Source organism: Propithecus coquereli, unplaced genomic scaffold (genome assembly GCF_000956105.1).
Source record: "Propithecus coquereli isolate 6110/MARCELLA unplaced genomic scaffold, Pcoq_1.0 Scaffold138, whole genome shotgun sequence".
Lineage (NCBI taxonomy): Eukaryota > Metazoa > Chordata > Mammalia > Primates > Indriidae > Propithecus > Propithecus coquereli.
This window is the reverse complement of record NW_012138080.1, coordinates 3859355-3881251: the sequence shown is the minus strand read 5'-3', so window position 1 is coordinate 3881251 and position 21897 is coordinate 3859355. Positions and strand designations below refer to the sequence as shown.

Below are 21897 nucleotides of genomic sequence, written 5' to 3'. Positions count from 1 at the left end.
AAAATTTATTTTGGAAAATGAAATATAAATTGAAGGGTAGACAAGCTAAAATAAAGCATGAAAGACCAAACTGGAAAATACAGTTTGTAACATTTATAATTCTGTTCACATGTCAATAAGTATGAACAGCTTTTAGCTGATAGTAATAAAAGTAGAATGCTATACTTCTAATTGTTAATGTTGATAAAGGGGAGAAGTGAAAATAAAATACTTACTTGGGTCACAGTGCTTTGTAGTAACAGTCTTTGCCTATTTTCTCCTCTCCCCCCAACCCCTAAATTATTAAACATCAGAAAATATTGTTGCCTAGATTAAGATTGTGGTTCTTACAGGGGATAAATAGCTATTAATAAAACACAGTTAATCTGCAAAAGGAATTCTTAACTTGGGTCCCATGGACCACAGGGCCCATAAATGATCCTTAGCGAGCTAATGAACCCATAACATTTCACACAAAATGTTACTTATGTTTCCTGGGAGAAGAGTGTTAATAGCTTTCATAAGATTATCAATGGAAGGTTACCAATAGTTAAGAATTTGTTTTGGGCTGGTGGCTCATGCCTGTAATCCCAGCACTTTGGGAGGCTGAGGAGGGGAGAATGGTTTGAGCCCAGGAGTTCCCAGGTTGCAATGAGCCGTGATTACACCACTGCAGTTTAGCCTGGGCAACAGTGTGAGACCCTGACTCTTTAAAAAAAAAAAAAAAAAAACCAGAAACCTGGCATATTGACTGGAATGTAGGCAAAAGAGAAAGTTCGCTTAAAAAATAGTATGTTGACAAGAATTTAATATTTATAAACACTATAAAGATTTGTATATTATTTTTTCTTAAATGATACATTCATTATATAAAAAAAAAAACCTTTAAGAAAATATAGAGAATCAAAGTTAAAAAAACCCCAAATAACATGCCACCACCCAAAGTAACAACTGATAACTTTTTGTGTATATCCTTGGTAGGAGGTTGTGAACAGTATAGTTTAAGATTTTACAAAAATGTGGTTTTACTGTATGTTTTATAATCTGATCTTTAATGCATGGTTTACTGTGGTCAGTCTCTCCATGTCATCAAATATCACATAATGTCTTCATCTATAATTGCTGTGTAATAGTCATACAGCTTCAACTCCTTTTGTCTATAAAATTAGGGAAGTTAGTTACACATGTTGGTTTAACAGATTATCATCATTTTGTTAACGTTGCCTTAGTGATTAGGAATGGAATAGGAGGGAAACTAATTCAGAGAATGAGGAACAAAAAGAATTGGAGAATAAATTGAAGACTATAAATTAGGGAAAGAGCATCTAAGGATCTGAAATGAATATGGTGTGTGACAAAAGCACTGATAACACAAGGCATAGTTCTTCATGTAAGAAGCATTGCTAATTTTTTGTTTGTTTTGTTTTTTACTTGTTTTAAGCTTATTACAAGACAAGCTTAGGTGTATATATCTTGTAATTTCCACGTTCTTTAGCAGACATTCAGAGCTCTTTGCACTCTCCTACCTCTCTACTTTTTAACTTGGTTTCAGCATTTCTCCCCTGTATGAACTCTGGTTGCCAGCCCGGGTGAGGTTCTGTCAGATCTTCGTATTTTCAGGCTAAAAATAGTACCTTTTATACTTGTCATTTGTGCTTAATGTTTGAAGCTATTGCTTTAGGTTTTCATTGTTTTAATAAATTTTATTTTTTATAACAGTATTAGAGGCTATTGCTTTTGAATAGGTTAATGTATGTGCTCCACTCTTTAAGGCTCTGCCTTTTATTTTGGCATCAAGAAATTTGACCAGTGGGATACCGATATTGACTACTATTTAAAGTATTGCTTTTCTAGTTCATACATAAAATAATTCTTGGTGAGGTCGAATGCTGTGGAGTAGTAGTCCTTTCATGCTTTCAGCAATACAAGGCTAGGGCAAATGATGTTAGACCCATTGGAATCTTTGTTGGTAGATGGAATTCTAGAATCCAGCTTGGGAATAACCCATTTTGACATACAGGTTCCTCATGAATGTTTATTTAATATTAATTTTATTAAAGCTACATACTTTATGCTAGGCATTTAGAAATTATCAGTGCATTTTTTAAAAAATGTAAGCACATTCCAGTCAGGTGGGCAGTATATAATCTACTTGGATAAGGAAATATTAACAGGCTGGAAATAACAGGGTAGGCCTGAGAAGAAATATGATAAGGTTGGATAGTGGCAGGGTATGAATGATATTGATGTAGAAACAGGTAATATTTTTAAAAAATCAATTGGTAAGAAAAGACCTATAATAAGAAAATATGTCTGTTGTCTCCTCAGCCTCCTGTTCTCAACTCTTTCAGATGTTGGTTTTAGTATTAATCTTCGTAGAGTATTCTGAAATGCTGTTATATGCTTTACTGTTGTTGCTTCATCTATCAATTTTAGGAATAACTCATGAACTTCTTTTTAATGATATGTAAGGATTTCATTCTTTTACCCTTCCCCACCCTCTCAGTATAGTTATATCAGTCCTAAGGGTAGTTCTAAAAGTAAAAATACTGCTTAGTCATGAGCCAAAAAAGATTCTGTAGTTCATTTTGTATCTCGTACATTCTCGGTTTCCTAGGGTTTACTGACTTGTTTTTATTCAGTTAATTTCCTATGTATGCATCACTAATTCTTCCCAAACTCTCCAACCCTTTTTAATACTAGTTTTTATATTATACATCAGTAGGTGATGCATTATTTCTGCCCCCCTCCCAGTCTCATTTGGCCTTATCTTCTTGCTCTAGTTTGTATTGATTGTTCTCTAGGGTTTTTAATAAACTGCTATGTTGCTTTCAGATCTCATCCTTGAAATTTCTTTTGCTTTTCTCTTGTATTGGATCTCCAGTTGCCTGGATTCCATTTTGTCATCTTTATTGGCTTACTTCCTTGTTTTGTTAGGAGGACATCTTTTCTGAGGAAGGATACATGGGTCTAAAAATGTTTTTTAGACCTTCCAGTCCTAAAATATTTCTTCTACCTTTATATTAATACTTACTGATAGCTTTTGTTGGATACAGAATTGTAGGTGGAAAATTATTTTCTATCAGAATTTTGAAGTATCGACCCATTGTATTCTAGATTCTAATATTTCTTTGGAGAAGATTAGCTATTTTTATTGTGGAGCTTTTGCTTGTTACTCTTATCACCCTTCCTGAAAGCTTTTAGGATCTTTATTCCTATTCAGCTTCAGAAATTTCATGATGGTATCTGCTTTGTGGACCTTTCAGTTCTGAAAATCTTATTTCATAATTTCCTCACCTCCTATTTTCTATTCTGCCTTCCTGGAACTATTATTAGTCAGATATTGTACTTTCTTGATTATTTACTTTTCTTTTTCTTTCCATTATTATTATTTGTTCTACTTTGTGGGAGGTTTCTTCCTTTTTCCCTTCTGGACCTTCTGTTGAATTTTATAAATTGCCATAATTTTAATTGGTTTTTAAATTATAAATGATGTATATACATAAAGATACATAATATATTTGTACATATTAAAGGGGCTCTATAATGTAATCTGAATTTATATTTTATTTATTTTTTTATTTCAGCATATTATGGGGGTACAGATGTTTAGGTTACGTATGTTGCCCCTGCCCCCCTTCCCCCTGAGTTTATATTTTTAGAACTTTCTGTTCTTTCAGTAATCTAATATATCTTACGTCTCTCAGGATATAATTTATATTTTACACATAAACTTATTCGTTCCCTGTTTCACATCCCACTACAAATATACTAAAGGAAAAAAAAATCATGTAGCTCCATAAGGACAGAAATAATGGAACAATGTTTACAGTTAAAACTTTTTTTTCTTTTTTTTACTTCTTGCGTTTTATCTATTTCCTCTGAATTTCTTTTTGTTTTTCTACCATTTGTTTTTATCTGTCTTTGGTGATGTAGGCTTTTCTTGAAAATCTTATTATCTGAGACTATCCTTTTGTGGTTAAGAGAGTGGTACTAAAAAGTGAGCTGGAAGTTTAGTGTGGGTGGGGCACCTCAGATGTTGGCCTGTGCTATATGATAGTAAAATGGTGAGTAGGCTTTAGGCTTGCTTTCTGGGAATAAATGGACTTTTCTCTTGGACTGTCGATATTCTCCAAGACAGGTATCTTTCAGTTTTTGGCTTTGAGATATGTTAGTCTGATTGTTGGACAGGGACGAGTACTTGAGCAGGTTCACTATTTATTCATACATTTCACTTCTCTTGTTTTCAGTTTCATCATACCTGCCTTCCTCAGTATCTGGTGTTCCTGAGTTTATTTTGTTCACTTTCTGTACAGAAAAAAACTTGTTTCACTGGGTGAAGTAGGAATAGTATTCTGGCTCTCTGCAGGTTTTAATTGTACCTTTCATTTAATCCTCCTGTTTTCTGCCCCATACTTTATCCCTCCCTTCAGAGCTACCTGATACTCTTAAGTCCTGAGTCTTTTTAGTGTTTCATGGAGTGGATTTTTCTTCTTGTTCGTATAAACCTCTGTAGCCCCTTCCAAGCTTATTTCTTCTTTATGTCACTTGAATTATTTCTTCCTTTTCTGTCAACCAAAATTTGTTATTATCTGTCATCTTTTGTTCCAGTACTTACAGAGTTATGTCTTTTTTTCCTTTAGTATATTTGTAGTGAGGTATGGAACAGGGAACTAATAAGTTTATGTGTAAAATCAAGTGGAGCTTAACTGAAAGTCATGTTTTTATTTAAAAACACTTTTTCCCCCTTGCATGTGGATATGGTATATACATAGAGAAATGCCATATTGAGAATTCATATACCTAGACTTCTCAGAATTGAGTGTAATAGAATAAAAAGTATAATTTATTTAACATAATTATTTAAAAAATGTATTGTGTGTGTGCCCCCACTTAGACTCATACCTCTCCGTGAACTTGTGTATATTTTGGATCTGCAAGGACCCAGACCCAGTTTTCCCTATTACTTTGTTCACATCATTTTTGTCTTTGAAAATTAGTTTCCTAGGTCAGTTAACCAAGCAGTTTAATGGCCATTTCCTAACAATTATTTTTGAAGTAAATTTGCCTGAATCTTCCACTTTCCTCATCCAAATACGACTCCAAGATCTTTTTTCTGGAAACTCAAATTCCATTTTTACTAAACAGAAATACTCAAGTTTGAAACTAATTTTTCCTAAATATTAAAGGAAAATTCTGTTCATCAGAAGAACTTTAGGAACAATGTGTTTTTTCTTCTTGTGGAAATTGCGACATTATAGAATTTTAAAACTGGGAGGATACCTTAGAGGTAAAAACCCTTTCATTTTGCCACAGAGAAAAAAGGCATGATGTATCATTTATATATTTCTGTGTAACAAATTACTCCAAAAATACTACTGTATTTTAAAACAACAGTAAACATTTATTATTGTCAAAGTTTCAATGGGACAGGAATTTGGGAGTGGTCTAGCTGGTTGGTTCTGGCTCGGGTTTCCTATAAGGTTTTAGTCAAGATGTTGGCCAGGTTATAGTCATCTAAAGGCTTATATTGGGCTGAAGGATATGCTTCCAAGTTGGCTTGCTTTACATAGTTGTCAAGTTAGTGCTGGTTGTTAATGGGAAGACTCAGTTCTTTTTCATGTGGACTCTGTCACAGGCTGTTTGAATGTTGTTACAACATGATAGCTGGCTTCCCCCAGAGTGAGTGATTCAAAAGAGAGTAAGTAAGGCAGAAGTGGCAATGTCTTTTATGACCTAGTCTCAGATGTCACATTGTCATTTCCGCCACATTCTATTCATTAGAAGTGAGTCCTGTCCACATTCAAAGGGAGGAAAGTTGAGCTTCTCTTTTTAAACAGAAAGAGTATCAAAGAATTTGTGGCCATACTTCAAATTCACCACACCTGGAGAAATGAAGTTATTTCTACCTGGTCATACAGGGAGTTGTTGATCTATTTGCACTATAATATAGATGTTTTGCTTTGATAATATTACTAGGTGCAAATTATAAATAATAGTTGCTTAACTGTCATCCATCATCAGGTACACATATTATCAGAACCAGGTATTTGTGTGTATATTATTTACTTATTAATTCACTCTTTTAATAATCCACAATATGTCAAGCATCATGCTACTAACTAAACATACCTAAGAGAACTGGGTTTGTGTTCTGACTTACTCTTTTGTTTTTATTTATTTTTATTTTTTATAGGAGCTGAAGAGTGTGTGTGTGGTGGTGGTGGTGGTGTGGGGTTCCCAAATACCTTTGATCTACCAAACAGTGTTAGAACACCTCTCCGAAGTAGCCTTCAAGCAAATTACTAATTTTAAAATGCAGCTGTTTTATTGGTTGACCAAAAAAACCCTTTGTTAAATAACCAGCTAGCTTTACTAATAAAGTATTTTGTTATAGCCAGCTTCCTAATACTTACTAAACATATATTGAATACTTGGTACTGGAGAAGCAAAGAAGTATGCCATGATTCTTGTTCTTAAATAGTTCCTCGTGTAGAAGAACAGATAAGTAAATGCATAAAATGGTGGATGACAGCTATAAGCCTAACATGGTGGCTTTATACTAAAATACCAGTTGTTGGTGTGATGCTATCTTTATAAGTTATTATGGTGCTACCTCAGCAGGAAGGAGAAAATAAAAACTAAAGTCTAGAAAGAATTTTAGTATTTGCTTACCTATGTTTTTAAATTACTTATTAAAAAATCTAACTGCTTCTCTAGGAAGTATTTATTTGTTGAATTTTTTTTCTCTTATAGGCAATGTCTATGCTGCTTCAAGGAATATAAGCATTTGGAAATTTTTAACCAAGTAGTGTGTGCACTTATTAACTTAGTGATTGCCCAAGTTCAAGTGCTCCGGGACCAGCTTTGTAAACATTGTACTACTATTAACATAGATTCCACGTGGCAAGATGAGAGTAATCAAGCAGAAGAACCACTGAATGTAGATAGAGAGGGTAATGAAGGAAGTACAGAAAGACAAAAGTCAATAGAGAAGAAATCAAACTCTACAAGAATTTGTAATCTGACTGAGGAGGAATCTTCAAAGAGTCCTGATCCTTTTAGTTTATGGAGTACAGATGAGAAGGAAAAGCTCTTACTCTGTGTGGCAAAAATTTTTCAAATTCAGTTTCCCTTATATACTGCTTACAAGCATAATACACATCCTACTATAGAGGTATGTAAACATAGGTACTGTGATTTTTTAAGTAATACCAAGTCATAGTGTGGCAGTCTGTTTCTCACTTATAAATAAATATGAAGACAGTTATTATTGGTGGGAAAATTTATAAAAGTCATTGTTACCAAAATTATTATAGTTTTCTCCAAAACACTTCTATATCAATTTGTGCTGAAACTTTGCTCAGCATAGTCCTGTAAAGGAAAGATTTATAAACTGAACTCAGAAACTAAACTGTTAGTGATCTAAACACTTTGCTGCTGTGGGTCTCTATTCTCTGCTTATTGTGACTCAAAAAAAATGGTTGAGGAAAAAGAAGCAGAATTTTTAAAATTTCATTCTTAGAAACAGTCTACAGACTTTGGTATTCTCCTTCATCAAGAAAAAAGCTTAGGCCGGGCGAGGTGGCTTACGCATGTAATCCTAGCCCTCTGGGAGACCGAGAAGGGAGGATTGCTTGAGCTCAGGAGTTCGAGACCAGCCTGGGCAAGAGTGAGACCCTGTCTTTAAAAAAGAACAAAAAAGAGAAGAAAAAAGAAAAAAGCTTAACAAATTATTTGTGATTAGTAGTTTTAAATAATAATATTTTCCTTTTGTAAGTCAAAATGCTTGACTCTATAAGTGATATTTTTACAAGCATTCCAAGAGTTTAGTAATCCACCTTAAACTTATTTAGATAATGAGATTTCTTTCTAGATATTGTAGGAGTTGAGACACTTATGTGGTGATGTATTAGTGACTTAATACAACAGTGGTTTATTATTTCTCACGATTGTTTGAGTTGGCTGGACAATTCCCTTGCTAGTTTTGTGTGGATTTACTTATGCAGCTGCATTTACTTTGAATGTCAGATGAGTTAGAAGGTCCATGTCTCACTCATGTGTCTGGTAGTTGGTGCTGGCTGTTGTTTGGGGCTTCCTGTATTGTCTCCACATGGCTTCTCATTCTCCAGTAGGGAAGGTTGGCTTCCTTACATGGCAGTCTTAGCAGTGCTACAGGAAGGCAAAAGTAGAAGCCTGTAAGGCTTCTTAAGGTACAGCTTCTGAAAGGGCACAGTATTAATTTTGCCACATTCTGTTGGTGGAAGCAATTCACAAGGGCAGCCCAGATTCAAAAGGGTGGTGTAGTAGATTCTATTTCTGGAAGGAGGAGAAGTAAAATTTCATTTTATATCTTGTACCTTGTTTCCTATGCATCCTGGGATGGAAAGAGTTGTGGCCTTCCCACCCCTTTGAATCTGGGCTCCCCTAGTGAATTGCTTCCACCAACAGAATGTGGCAAAATAGAATGTGACAAAATTAATACTCTGCCATTTCAGAAGCTGTACCTTAAGAAGCCTTACAGGCTTCTACTTTTGCCTTCCTGGAGCACTGCTAAGACTGCCATATAAGGAAGCCAATATCTACCCTAGTGGAGAACGAGAAGCCATGTGGAGAAAATCTACCACATGGCGTTGCGGTTTTTTTTTTTTTTTTTTTAAAGTCTGCCTCTTTCTCCAGCTTATTCTGTAACTTGTAGATTTGGCTTTGCTAAATTTCTCTTTCTTGTAGAATGTGATACTCCTTTACTAGAATATTTTTATATTAAATTGACACAGTTTGAAAACATAGCTTAGGAGGTGGATCTTTTCCCTATTAGAATTCTCCATAAGAATATTTTAAGTCAGATTTTGCTCTAGCTTCTAGAATTCTTAATCTATTATCTTCCCATATAGAAATCCCCCCCTTTTTTGGTTTGTATGTATGTTAAATTTTATTTATTTTTTTGTAGAGATAGGATCTTGCTGTGTTGCCCAGCTGGTCTTGAATTTCTGGCCTCAAGCAATCCTCCTGCCTCAGCCTCCCAAAATGCTGGGATTATAGGTGTGAGCCACCAAGCCCAGTCTATATTTTAATTATTAGGTTTTATATGTGGATGTATGTATTTATATAGGAAACATTTTTTAATATACCAAAAATATCCACATTTATGCATTTGCATATATATATATTTCTAGATATACCTTTACTTATCCCCTGTGCTTTGGGAAATCTCCGAAAATGTGTTTTTCCTCTGTTCTCATACCATAACAATCAACACAGAAGGCTTCTGTGACCAAATATGGGGTTTTCCCCACACACCATGCAGAAGACGCCAGCTGAGTGTCTTCTATTTCAATTCTGACACTATCTACCCAGAGACGTCATCAGGCCTCACAAGTTGAGGGCTCATTCCCCAAGACTGACCTCTTTCTTCCTACCAGTTGCAAATCTCGGCCTCTGGAATTTCTGACTGACTGGCTTCAGATTGGGATTCCTCAGCTTCATCTTTGGTTTGATTAACTTGCTAGAGTGGCTCACAGAACTCAGGGAAACACTTATGTTTACCAGTTTATTATAAAGGATATTACAAAGGATATAGATGAAGAGATGCATAGGGCATGGTATGGGGGAAGGGGTGCAGAGCTTCCATGCATTCCCTGGGTGTGCCACCCTCCAGGAACCTGTCCATGTTCAGCTGTTCAGAAGCTCCTCATATAAAACATGTTAAAGAATCCCTTGCATGATATAAAATATATTTAACATTCTAAAAAATGTCATCTCAGAATGTTTTTCAGCAAAAAGGGGACCCATTTTGCAAACTTGAAAAATTTAATCTTAACATCACATGAACTGGGCATAGTGGCTTACATCTGTAATCCCTGCACTTTGGGAGGATGAGGCATGAGGATTGCTTAAGGCCAGGAATTTGAGACCGGTCTGGGCAACATAGTGAGACTCTGTCTCTACGAAAAATTTTAAAAATAATTAGCCACGCATGGTGGCGCTTGCCTATAGTCTCAGCTACTTGGGAGGGTGAGGCAGGAGGATTGCTTGAGCTTGGGAGTTTGAGGCTACAATGAACTATGAACAGACATGCCACCACACTCCAGCCTGAGTGATAGAGTGAGACCTGTCTCAAACACACAAAAAAAGAATATACCACATGGTGTTTTAATGTCTTAAATTGGTGATTAAGAGATGCTAAATTTAGTTTGGTTAGGTACCTAGCTAAGTGAATTTCATGCAGAAGTAAATGTTCTCCAGTTAAAAATTTCTTAACAATGTAGCACCATAAGCAATACTAAATCTGCTGTTTTGCTCCTAAAATCAGTTTGCTTGTTTCTCATTTTCACAAATGGTAATCTCTAAATTTAAGCCTAGGCACATTCCTCTATACTTTCCCTTATAAAATAAAGTGCCTCATTACTGGTCCTTGAGGATCTTTTTATGTGAGTACTTGTTTGAAAGCAATGATTTCATGAGGTCTTTGAGGTAAAATTCTAATGAAAAACACGTATTTTTTTCAGGTGTAGATACAGTATAGGAGGAACCTCCTTTATACAGAATTCTGTTAAGTTAAAGTGCTGCTTTAATTTTCTGTTTGTTATAGGTCTTTCCTAGATTTCTAATGTCTTAACAATGATTTGTTACAAATACACTAAAATTTCTAGTTTCTGTCCCAGTGACCATGTAATTAAATGTGTTGAGGGTCAGCTGTTTGAAAGGGACTTAGATCAAAACCTTGGTAGCAGACCTGTGCATTATGAAATTATTTATATTTATGAACTTCTGTGTATATACACAACTTTTTTTTTTTTTTTTGGAGACAAAGTCTCACTCTGTTGCCCTGGCTAGAGTGAGTGCCGTGGCATTAGCCTAGCTCACAGCAAACTCAAACTCCTGGGCTCAAGTGATCCTACTGCCTCAGCCTCCCGAGTAGCTGGGACTACAGGCATGTGTCACCATGCCCGGCTAATTTTTTCTCTCTCTCTATATTTTTAGTTGTCCAGATAATTTCTTTCTATTTTTTGGTAGAGACGGGGTCTCACTCTTGCTGGTCTCGAACTCCTGAGCTCAAAGAATCCGCCCGTCTCGGCCTCCCAGAGTGCTAGGATTACAGGCATAAGCCACCGCTCTGGGCTATACACAATTATTTCAAAGAAAACCTATTATTATGCAATAAAGCTTACTAGAGATTTTTATCCCACTTTTCTTTGAGGAGATAGTTCATCCAGTCTTCCCTTTATACTGCTGTGCTATCCTTTTCTGATAAAGCCTTTGATTTTGATTTTTAGTTCTTTTAAATTTTTTAGAGGCACAACTTGACTAAAACTTTTAGAGGGAAAAGATTCAAAACTCCTGTGTTAGTATGGTATAGCATAACTGTGCCTTAAAAACCTAGTCAACATCCTTATTTTATAGAAGAGGGAACTGACTTATGGAGGTTAAAAGATTTGATCAGGTTTGCACAGCAGATTGCTGAGAAGAGTCCTGGAATCTAGGTCTTATTCTACTCTACTACTTATCAATCATTTGACCTAATCACTGTATTATTGCATTCATTGCCAATACTAAATACGAGGGGAACTTGGAGCCTCTCCCCTGCCTCCCTTCCCCCCCCCCTCTTTCTTATCTTCCCTATCAAAGCTGATAATATTTTTTTTTTTTTTGAGACAGAGTCTCACTTTGTTGCCTGGGCTAGAGTGAGTGCCGTGGCGTCAGCCTAGCTCACAACAACCTCAAACTCCCGGGCTCAAGCAATCCTTCTGCCTCAGCCTCCCGAGTAGCTGGGACTACAGGCATGTGTCACCATGCCCGGCTAATTTTTTCTCTCTCTCTATATTTTTAGTTGTCCAGATAATTTCTTTCTATTTTTTGGTAGAGACGGGGTCTCACTCTTGCTGGTCTCGAACTCCTGACCTTGAGTGATCCACCCGCCTCGGCCTCCCAGAGTGCTAGGATTACAGGTGTGAGCCACTGTGCCTGGCCGAAGCTGATAATATTTTAAAAGATCTGGTAATTGGAAATAGTAATATTAATTCAGGATAAAAATCATCCTGAAAATTGTGTATAATTCTATGAAATGATATATTGCCCTCATGTTTTTTTCCTAAGTTTTTTTCCTGAGTGAAAATGAGCATAAAACTTGTAGAAAGGAGAGACCACTGCACTTATGTTACATTATGGTATGATAGGGCAGATTAAATATATATATGTTGTATTATTTTACACATTTCTAAACCTGGGCTGGTTTTCTCTTGGTGCCTTTTAAACTGACTTTTTTATTCACCCCTTTTAAATACAAAAAAAAAATTAATTCACCTTTTAAATTGTACAATTTCATGATTTTTATAATATTTGCAAAGTTGTATAATCATCACTAATTCCAACATCACTGACTTCTTTTTAAGCAGAAATTTTATTCCCAATCCACTGACCTTCAGTTCTTCGTGTTTTGATCATGGAGCAGCATTTGCTTAATTATATATAGAGTTGCTTTAATCTGTAGTTACTCATTTATTTCTCTTTGTTTTCTGTTTTAAAATAATAGGTAAATTTCTGTTTGCTTCTAAAAATAGGATGGCATTATCTCATTTAGTAAATGTGAGATTTTGGGGGAAAAAAAAACCTTTAAAATCACTGATACATTTCTTAAGGCCTATTCAGGGATTACCTAAAATTAGAATTTTCGAAAGAAAACTGTTGATTCAGCTTTAGTGAGACTTCCTAGTGTTTTTCCTAGTGTTTTTACCTGCAGATCTATGTTAATTTTTCATATACTACTTAAAGTGAGATTATAATAACACTTTAGGAAAATATTATCTTCATGTATTCAGAGTAGAAGTATGAACTGGTAAAACAGTTCCTCTGAGTCACCAAAATGTATGTAACCAAGTCTGTGAGTAACATGTTGCACCAACAGTCCGGAGCTTGCATCACAGGAAAACTCACTCTGCCCTGGGTTTGAATTATCAAGAAAGCAAACTCTTCATCAGATTGTGGTTCAAATCTAATAATAACCTCAAGCCCATGTACTTAGTCACAGGAGATTTAGTTGTGTTCATGTTAGCCACTAGGAATCTTGACTCTAATATTATAGCGTGGTTCACCTAGTCCATGAGTCTCTGTTTTTTTAAAAAATGCTGATACATCTGCATTTGAATGGTCCATGATTCTGTTTTTAACAATATCATAGAAATTCTGGACTTTTTGAAGACAGTGAAAAAGTGTGTTAAGAATAATTTAAAGACTGAACTGTGGTCCTGGTAGTGGAAGCCCAGGAGCAGATTTAGGAGGTTTAGTGCACTTACTTTGAGAAGTGTTTTGACTTTTCTAAGGACATTTTTTGTTTATTTTGAAATCTTCTGAGAGTTCTATGTGATTGCTTTCAGTCATTATCAAACTTCACTTTAGCAGTGGAGCTTAAATATTTAAAACAGATAATGGCAGTGAATGAATGGGTTTCTTTGGTAGCTTTTTTCAGATGAAAGTGTATAGTTTTCTGATTATAAAAGCAATATTTTCGGTGTGACAGATTAATACAGAACATACAAAATGCACACTTTAAAAAAGCCTTGAACCTCTTTCTTTTTCTCCATTCTCTCATCAAAACCATTGTTAACAGATTAGTTCAGGTATTTCCAAACATTTAAATTATGAACGTCACATGATGATCCTAAATGCTGTTCTTTAAAAAATGTAAAACAAGGTATTATCTTTCCATGCTTGTACATATGATTCCACCTTTTTTAAATAGCTTTTCAAAGGTGTGACCTATATACCATAAAAATCACTTGGTTAAAATATACAATTTATTTTTAATAAATTTACAGAATTGTATAACCGTTACCACGTTCCAATTTTAAAACTACCACCAATTTCCATCATTACAAAAAGATCCCTTATACCCATTTCACCATATTATTGTTAGAGTTGTGAAAGACTGGATGTTTATTTCCCCTTTTTTTATTAATAGCTATCCGATTGATGGATATCAGCTGTTTGTAATTTTGAGGTATTGTAAATAATGTCAATGAGCATCATTATGTATACATGTTCTAGCATTTCTCTGATTAGTTTCTTAGGATAAATATCTAGAAGATGAACTGCTGATTCAAAGGAAATGTGCATTTTAAATATTGATAGATATTGCCAGATTGTCTTTCAGAAAGATCATACCAATTTATACCCTCACCAACAATAAGATGAGTGTGCTTTTAGGGAGTTTAAATGTTGTGTATGGAAAGCACATTGTGGAACTCTTGAGTATACCCCTAGGGAATTCCAGAGCATAGTTTCAAAACCATTTAAATATGTTATAATGTATATTTTTAAGAATTGCCTTGATTTTTAAGGCAAGATTAATTTTTCCATAAGAAGGCAAAATAATATATAGTACATACTATATGAAGATTTCTTTGAAGAGGGGTTAAAATATATCTTAGAGCTGAGTGAGTCTTCCTAGCTTCAGTTAGGACTGTCACTGTTTATGAGAAGCAACTGTAAAATGATCTGTTTTTTGACTTATAAAATCAATCTTTTAGAAAAGTGTTACGTTTTTTAGATCATCATTCAGTAGTTATGACCTAATTTTATTCACTTTTTTTTTTTAAATTAGGATATATCAACTCAAGAAAGTAACATATTAGGGGCATTCTGTGATATGAATGTAAGTGTTTTATCTTTTTTCATTCTAAAGTTCATAGAAATTTTAGGTCCTTTTTTCCTTTTTTGTTTTTATTACAAAGCCTTTGTGGCAGATATGTTTTGTATTTTTGTTCATGTATATCTTTTGAGTTTATTTTTATGTCTCATTAGTATCTTTCCAGTATTCCTAATAAAATGAAAATTATTCCTGGTAAGTTTTAACATAATGACATATTTTCTTTACTTTCGCAGGATGTAGAAGTACCATTGCATTTGCTTCGTTATGTATGTTTGTTTTGTGGGAAAAATGGCCTTTCTCTCATGAAGGATTGCTTTGAATATGGAACTCCTGAAACTTTGCCATTTCTTATAGCACATGCATTTATTACAGTTGTGTCTAATGTAAGTATTATTTAGAATTGATCTTTGTCTTGGGAGCAGTGTCTAGCATTTCAGTAATAGGAATTTTATTACAGAAAAGGCAGATTTTGAATGATTTGTATGTACAGTAATTTCTTTTTCTGGATTATGTTTTGAAAAAATTGGGTACAGAAATCTTTTTAAAGGTCTTTATATTAAAATTAGAATTTGAACAAATTCGTGAATTTTTAAAGTTAAAATAGGTAATTATAGACATTACCTCTTTCATCTAACATATAAGTATCTATACACAAAACTCTTCTGTTGGTTTGTAACTTTCCTTGCCTAGGATTTTTTCTTGGGAAATTTTTGGCTTATTAGGGTTTTTGGTTACTTAAGTGATGGTTGCCTAGTTACTACTACAGTGTGCCTGACTTCAATCTCCAAATGGAGATTTCTTTTTGCCTTTGTAAAGAAGTTAATTCTTTCATATGTTGTGAATGTCAGTTAGTTGGAAGCACCGTAAGTATGGAAGTGAAGATAAGTAATCTTTACTATACTTTACTGTATTTTAAAATTCAGCCTTTAATAATCTATTCTGGTGATCATTTTAAAAAATTGGTATGGCAAAAGTTAAATGTAACTTTACCAAAGCCTGAATTCTTTTTTTTTTTTTGAGACAGAGTCTCACTCTGTTGCCTGGGCTAGAGTGCCGTGGCTTTAGCCTAGCTCACAGCAACCTCAAACTCCTGGGCTCAAGCGATCCTACTGCCTCAGCCTCCCGAGTAGCTGGGACTACAGGCATGTGCCACCATGCTCCGCCAATTTTTTCTGCATATATATTTTTAGTTGTCCAGCTAATTTCTTTCTATTTTTAGTAGAGTCGGGGTCTTGCTCTTGGTCAGGCTGGTCTTGAACTCCTAACCTTGAGCAATCCACCCGCCTTGGCCTCCCAGAGTGCTAGGATTACAGGTGTGAGCCCCTGCGACCGGCCCTGAATTCTTTTTTAACTGAATTACCTTAAATAACTAATATGAAATATTTAAATAAACATATATAAAATAAAAATATTGGGTGAAAAAGGACCTAACCAGATATTTTGTTGATACTCATTGTTTTCAATGATACCCTCTTTGCAAGAAAGGAGTACACCAGAAAGAGCACTGGCATTACTCAGATTTATTGAATGTATGGACCTGCATGTTTCCATATTTGAAACAAATTATTTCCGTAAAGGTCATTTTTAGTTTCTAAATTCCATGGTTTTTGATAGGTTGAAAATACTATATACAGTAGTACGGAATGTAGGTTAATAATGTAGGCTTTGGATTCACAATTGTGTTTGAATCTTGAATCTAAGCTTAATTCTTTTTAATCTGTAAATTTGGTATGATGATGGTATCTACCTTAGAGCAGTGGTCCCCAACCTTTTTGGCACCAGGGACTGGTTTTATGGAAGACAGTTTTTCCATGGAGCTCAGGTGTTGATGTGAGTGATGGGGAGCAGCTGTAAATACAGATGAATCTTCAGTTGGTCACCTGTTGCTCACCTCCTACTATGCGGCTCCCCCCACCCCTCCTTCCTAAGTTTCATGGAAGACAATTTTCCCATTGAATGGATGGGGATAGGAGGATTTGGGGGGTGGGGAGTGGAGCTCTGTGGCCCAGGGATTGAGGACCACAACCTTAGAGGATTGTTGTGAGGTTTAAAATGAGAGGATAGATTTTTAAATTTGTAATATAGCACTTGGTAATTATGTAGTGACTGGTAGCTGTTATTCATATTAGCTATTAAATGCTTAACTGATTCTTTTATTCTGACTGAAACTTGTTCGATAGGAAGGTTTATTCAGTTTGGCTTCTTCTGGAAGAAAATATAAAATCTAAATTTTGAGTGCATCGAAATGCCGTGTTAACATTTTAATTTTACACTCTGTTAATTTGGAGAAGGCATGTAACTTTGAATTCTAAAACTCTTAAAATAATTTATCAAAGGGTTTCCTTAATCAAGAATATTAAGTAAACCTAGATTAAACTGAATTTCTTGAATTTATTTTTACCAATTCTTGATTAAAAGTCTATTATGGAAGGCTTGCTGAAGACTTTAATACTTTATCTTTAAAAGTTATCCTTTACTAAAGAAAGAAGGTTTAGGCTTATATTCTGTTTCATCTTTCTCTTCAGGCTTTTTATGAGTGCTAATTGGTGGGCTGTTATCATTTGCATAGCTTCATCCTGCAACTAAGCTAAGGCTATTAAAGCAAAGTTAGATTTAAAATTAGCCATACTGCTTAAATTAATAATGTAATTGTTTTGAATACTGTAATCTGTATTTGTGTTTTTTTCCTGAGAGTATAAGGTATACTTTTTAACCAAAGGTTTTAATAACTCAATTGAGTATCTCTTTAATTGCCATTTTTTCCTCATTAAAAATATTTTAGATTTGGCCCTCTGCAATCTAATTTCTTTTATATAATTAATATTTTGGTACAAATTAAGTGGTTAATTTATAGTGCTTTTTGTAATCAAGGTTATTGCAGAACCTGTGCTTTATTATTATTTTTTTCCCCACAATCTGGAGTTTTTCTAAAAGGGCTACTGACATTTAAAGCATTAGGAGTTTTGACTACTCCACCTGAAGTTTATATAAATGCTTAGTGGTCTCTTTAAACAATTACAATAGACATCTCTTAGCTGGGCATGGTGGTATGTGCCTGTAGTCCCAGCTACTCAGCAGGCTTAGCCAGGAGGCTCTCTTGAGCCCAGGAGTTTGAGGTCACAATGAGCTATGATAATGCCACTGCACTCTAGCCCAGGTGACAGATTGAGACTCTGTCTCAAAAAAATAGACATCTCTGCATTTGAGAAACTTCAGGGACTTTAAATTTCAGAGATTTTGGGGTGCATACAAGTTGATCTAGAGCACAGTAGTTTCCTGTCTAGGGGGTTATTATATAAACCCTGGTCATTTTTGTATATCTGTTTCTTTTCTTGAGAAATAGATGGATTGTTTAGCCATGCTGTTTTGGCTTCAACAAGGCTGAAGTCCCTATTTGGGACTGTCTGAATTTCATAGGAAATTAAAAATGCCTGCATTTAACAAACCCACGGAATGATTAGATTTAAGGGCAGTCCTTTCCTTGAAAAGAAAAAACACCATGACTTATAAACTACTTTTAGGGTAATATAGCTAAGGACTGACCTTACTGAGTACCTCTTTGTTCCATAATTTATTATAATAAATTGCACATTCCAAATGTTTATAGCATTTCCTGGGATCCAGATCATTCCATTTGTTTTTCTAAGATGATTTCCTCACTCTTGCTGCGGAAAGGTAACTTTATCAGGTGGTGATAGAACCTGAACCTATAATCCTGAGCTTGCATCAGGAAAACCCACTCTGCCCTGAGTTTGAATTATCAACAAAGAAAGCAGACTCTTACATCATCATATTATGGTTCAAATCTGATAATGACCTCAAGCCCATATATTTATTTTAATCTCAAAAACCTGGCTTCATCAATTCTTAAAGTAAACTGATTTTTAGCAGAGTTCTCACTTTTGCACAAATATTATTTCACTTATTTTATGGATTCATTCTTAACAGTGGTTGCAGCCACAAGAAAACAACAACAAAAATCATTACATGTTAATAGTTTTCTTATTTTGTGTTGGTCCTTAGGTTTTCACTGAATGCTGCTTACCAGCATTTAACATAGGTTAGAGAAATAGAATACAGTCACACAGGTCTCCCCACTGAGACCCAGATGGAAGTTAATTTTCCTTTTGTTGTTATTTGGCTTTAGCTTATAGTGTCTTTCCTCAGACCTTGATGTTTTGCTAAGTTTGTCATCTCATGTAACACCTTTTATTAATTTATAAACAATCCAGTACAGACAAGAGATTTATTTAGCATGCACAGAGAGGAAAGAAGTGTAAATAAAGTTTAATAAAGAAACCTCACAAATATATGCTTTAGAAAACAGATATGACAAATTATTAGGGAAGAGATGTAGTCAGAGATGTAAGCTTGTAGGAGTTATAGTAACACATCAGAGAACAATTTCTTAACTTTCAATGTCCTAAGACTGTTTTTACAAATGCACTAACAAGGACTGTTTAATATCAGATATTAGGCTAGAATTATATATTTTTGGTTATTTCCACACTAGATAGGAGAATAGGCTGACAGTTTTATGAGGTTTTCATTTTGCCACTTTATCAGAACTAGCTCTGATGCAGAATACTGTTTTTTTGCAGTTATAGGGTAGCAGGGAACTTTTTTTTCCCTATTCCCAAGATTTTTAACCTGCAGGTAGGAGGGCTGCTAAAATTCCATTAGTAGCAAAAAGGGGAAAAAGCAAACCTGAGAAGGTCAAAACTTACAGTAAGGAATGATAAAGGACACACACTGTAGGATTAATAGCATATAGAATTTGGTTCTTATGTTTGCATCTATAGTAGTGTTAAGGAATGTCAATTTTATAAAGATAAAATACTGTGTTTGACTTGTAGCTCTGTTATATACTATGTAGTTTTGATTTCATTACTTTTATAAACCTTTTTTCATTTATCAAAATGGGAATATTAACAGCTTAATAAATGGTAACTCTACATTAAAATTTGTTTCTTCTGGTGTTGACATTTTCACTTGTCATTTTTTATTTAAATTTTTACTTGTGTCTTTATCTCAAAATATCTCAAAATAAAGAATACCACTCTACCTATTTTCATTTTCATTTCCTCTAATGTATATTGTATATAATAGGATCTCTTAACCATTTTTTATAATTTGAAAAATAACATTCATACAGAGAAGTATACAGAATGATAATGTGGCTCAGTGAATTATCAAAGCAAATACCTGTTTAACCACTACTCAAACCAAGAAACAAAACATTGTCAGCTCCCCAGAGGCCTCCTTTGTGATCTCTCCCAGTCACAAAGGTAAACACAATTCATAATTTAGTGGTGATCACTTTCCTGCCTCTTTTTTTTTTTTAGTTTTATCACCTAAGCTTATATACCTAAACATCATGGTTTAGTTTTGTCTGTTTTGTTAACCGTGCAAAAGGAGCCACATATTATGCATTCTTTCATGCCTGGCTGGTTTTTTTAAACATTGAGATTTATATTGCATGTAGTTCTAGTCTGTTCATTTTCGTTGATGTTTAACCTTTTAAAATAAATATACCAGCTGGGCACAGTGGCTCACGCCTGTAATCCTTGCACTTTGTGAGGCTGAGATAGGAGGATCACTTGAGGCCAGGAATTGGAGACCAGCCTGAGCAAGAGCAAGACCTCATCTCTACAAAAAATAGAAAAATTAGCTGGGCGTGGTGGCACACACCTGTATTCTCAGGAACTTGGGAGGCTGAGGCAGGAGGATCGCTTGAGCCCAGAAGTGAGGTTGCAATGAGCTGTGATGATGCCAGTACACTCTAGCCCGGGTGAAAGGGTGAGACCCTTTCTCAAAAAAACAAAACAAATAAATATATCAATGTTTATTTATTCATATTATTTGTGATGGACATTTGGGTTATTACAGTTAATGTGGATGTCAGCATTCTTTTACATTTCTTTTGGCACATGTGTATGTGCATTTCATTTGGCTATATATCTAGATGTTGATTCTTGGTTGATGAGGTTATTTAGGTGAATATATTTAATGTTAAGTGTTGAAGCTAAGGTTTTCCTAAGTCGTTATATTAATTTGCACTCCTACCTAGTCTGTGAGAGCCCCCATTTTTTCACATCCTTGCCAGTACCTGGTATTTTTTACTGTTAGAGATTTCCGATGAATGTATAGTAGTATCTCATTGTAGTTTTATTATGTATTTTTCTTTTTTTTTTTTTTCCTCTAAGGTCGGTACCCGTTCACCTGCATATTATGTATTTTTAATAACTAATGAGATTGAGCACCATTTCATAGCCATATTAGCTGTTTGAATATTTTTTACAAAGAACCTGTTTAGGTCTTTTGCTCGTTTTAAAAATTAGATTGTCTGCCTTTTTTTGTACTGCTGTTTGGAGATTGATTACATGTTTCAGATATAAGTGTTTTGTCTGATATATGTATTAGTAATGTTTTTTTACTCTGATTTGCTTTTGACTCTCTTGTGGTGTTTAAGAAATATTTATCAAACTTAACATGTAATTTGTCAGTGTTTTTTGTTTTACCTTATACATTTTGATCTACAGTTCAACTGCAGTTAATTTTTATGTATAGTGTGGGGGAGGGATCAAGATTCATTTTCTTTTTCATACAGATCTCCACTGTTCCTAACACTATCACAAAGACTGTCCTTTCTTTTTTGTTCTGTAGTACTACTTTTGTCACAAATCAGGTGTCCCTTTTTTTGTTTGATTGTTTTTTTTAAGTGATGAGATCTTACTATGTTGTCCAGGCTAGGTTTGAACTCTCAGACGATCTTACTGCCATAGCCTCCTGAGTAGTTGGGACTATAGGCACATATCACCATGCTCAGCAATCAGATGTCTTCATGTGTACGTATCTGGGCTCTCTGGGCATAGTCCATTAATTGTTTGCTTAATCTTGTACTGTTTCCACACCATTTTAACTTCTGGAGCTTTATAAGAACTCTTGCTATCTGGGAAAGCAACTGCTGCCTCCTTGCTGTTTTTTTCTTAAGGAGTGTTTTGACTTTTCTTGGACCTTTGCACTTGGAATCACCTTCACAAGTTTCACATGTAAACCTTTTTGGACTGCATTGAATCTATAGATCAGTTTCGGCAGGACTGTCATCTTTACAGTATTAAGTCTTCCCTAAATATAGTAATTGTCTCCTTATTTACATACCCTTTACTTTGTCATTTTCTATGTTTTTATGTAGGATGTTATATATCTTTGTTAGATTACTCTTAGTCACATGGTTTTTTTTTTTTTTTTTTGAGACAGAGTCTCGCTTT

The 21897-nt window shown here is 34.7% G+C and overlaps 1 protein-coding gene across 1 annotated transcript in view; it reads left to right on the top strand.

Annotated features, from left to right (window-relative positions):
- Positions 1-21897, top strand: part of USP34 (ubiquitin specific peptidase 34) — a 245992-nt gene that overhangs the window by 32293 nt on the left and 191802 nt on the right. The window contains exons 3-5 of the mRNA XM_012639191.1: positions 6736-7156; positions 14579-14629; positions 14860-15009. Of these exons, the coding sequence (XP_012494645.1) occupies positions 6736-7156; positions 14579-14629; positions 14860-15009 (622 nt within the window). The remainder of the gene's footprint in view (positions 1-6735; positions 7157-14578; positions 14630-14859; positions 15010-21897) is intronic.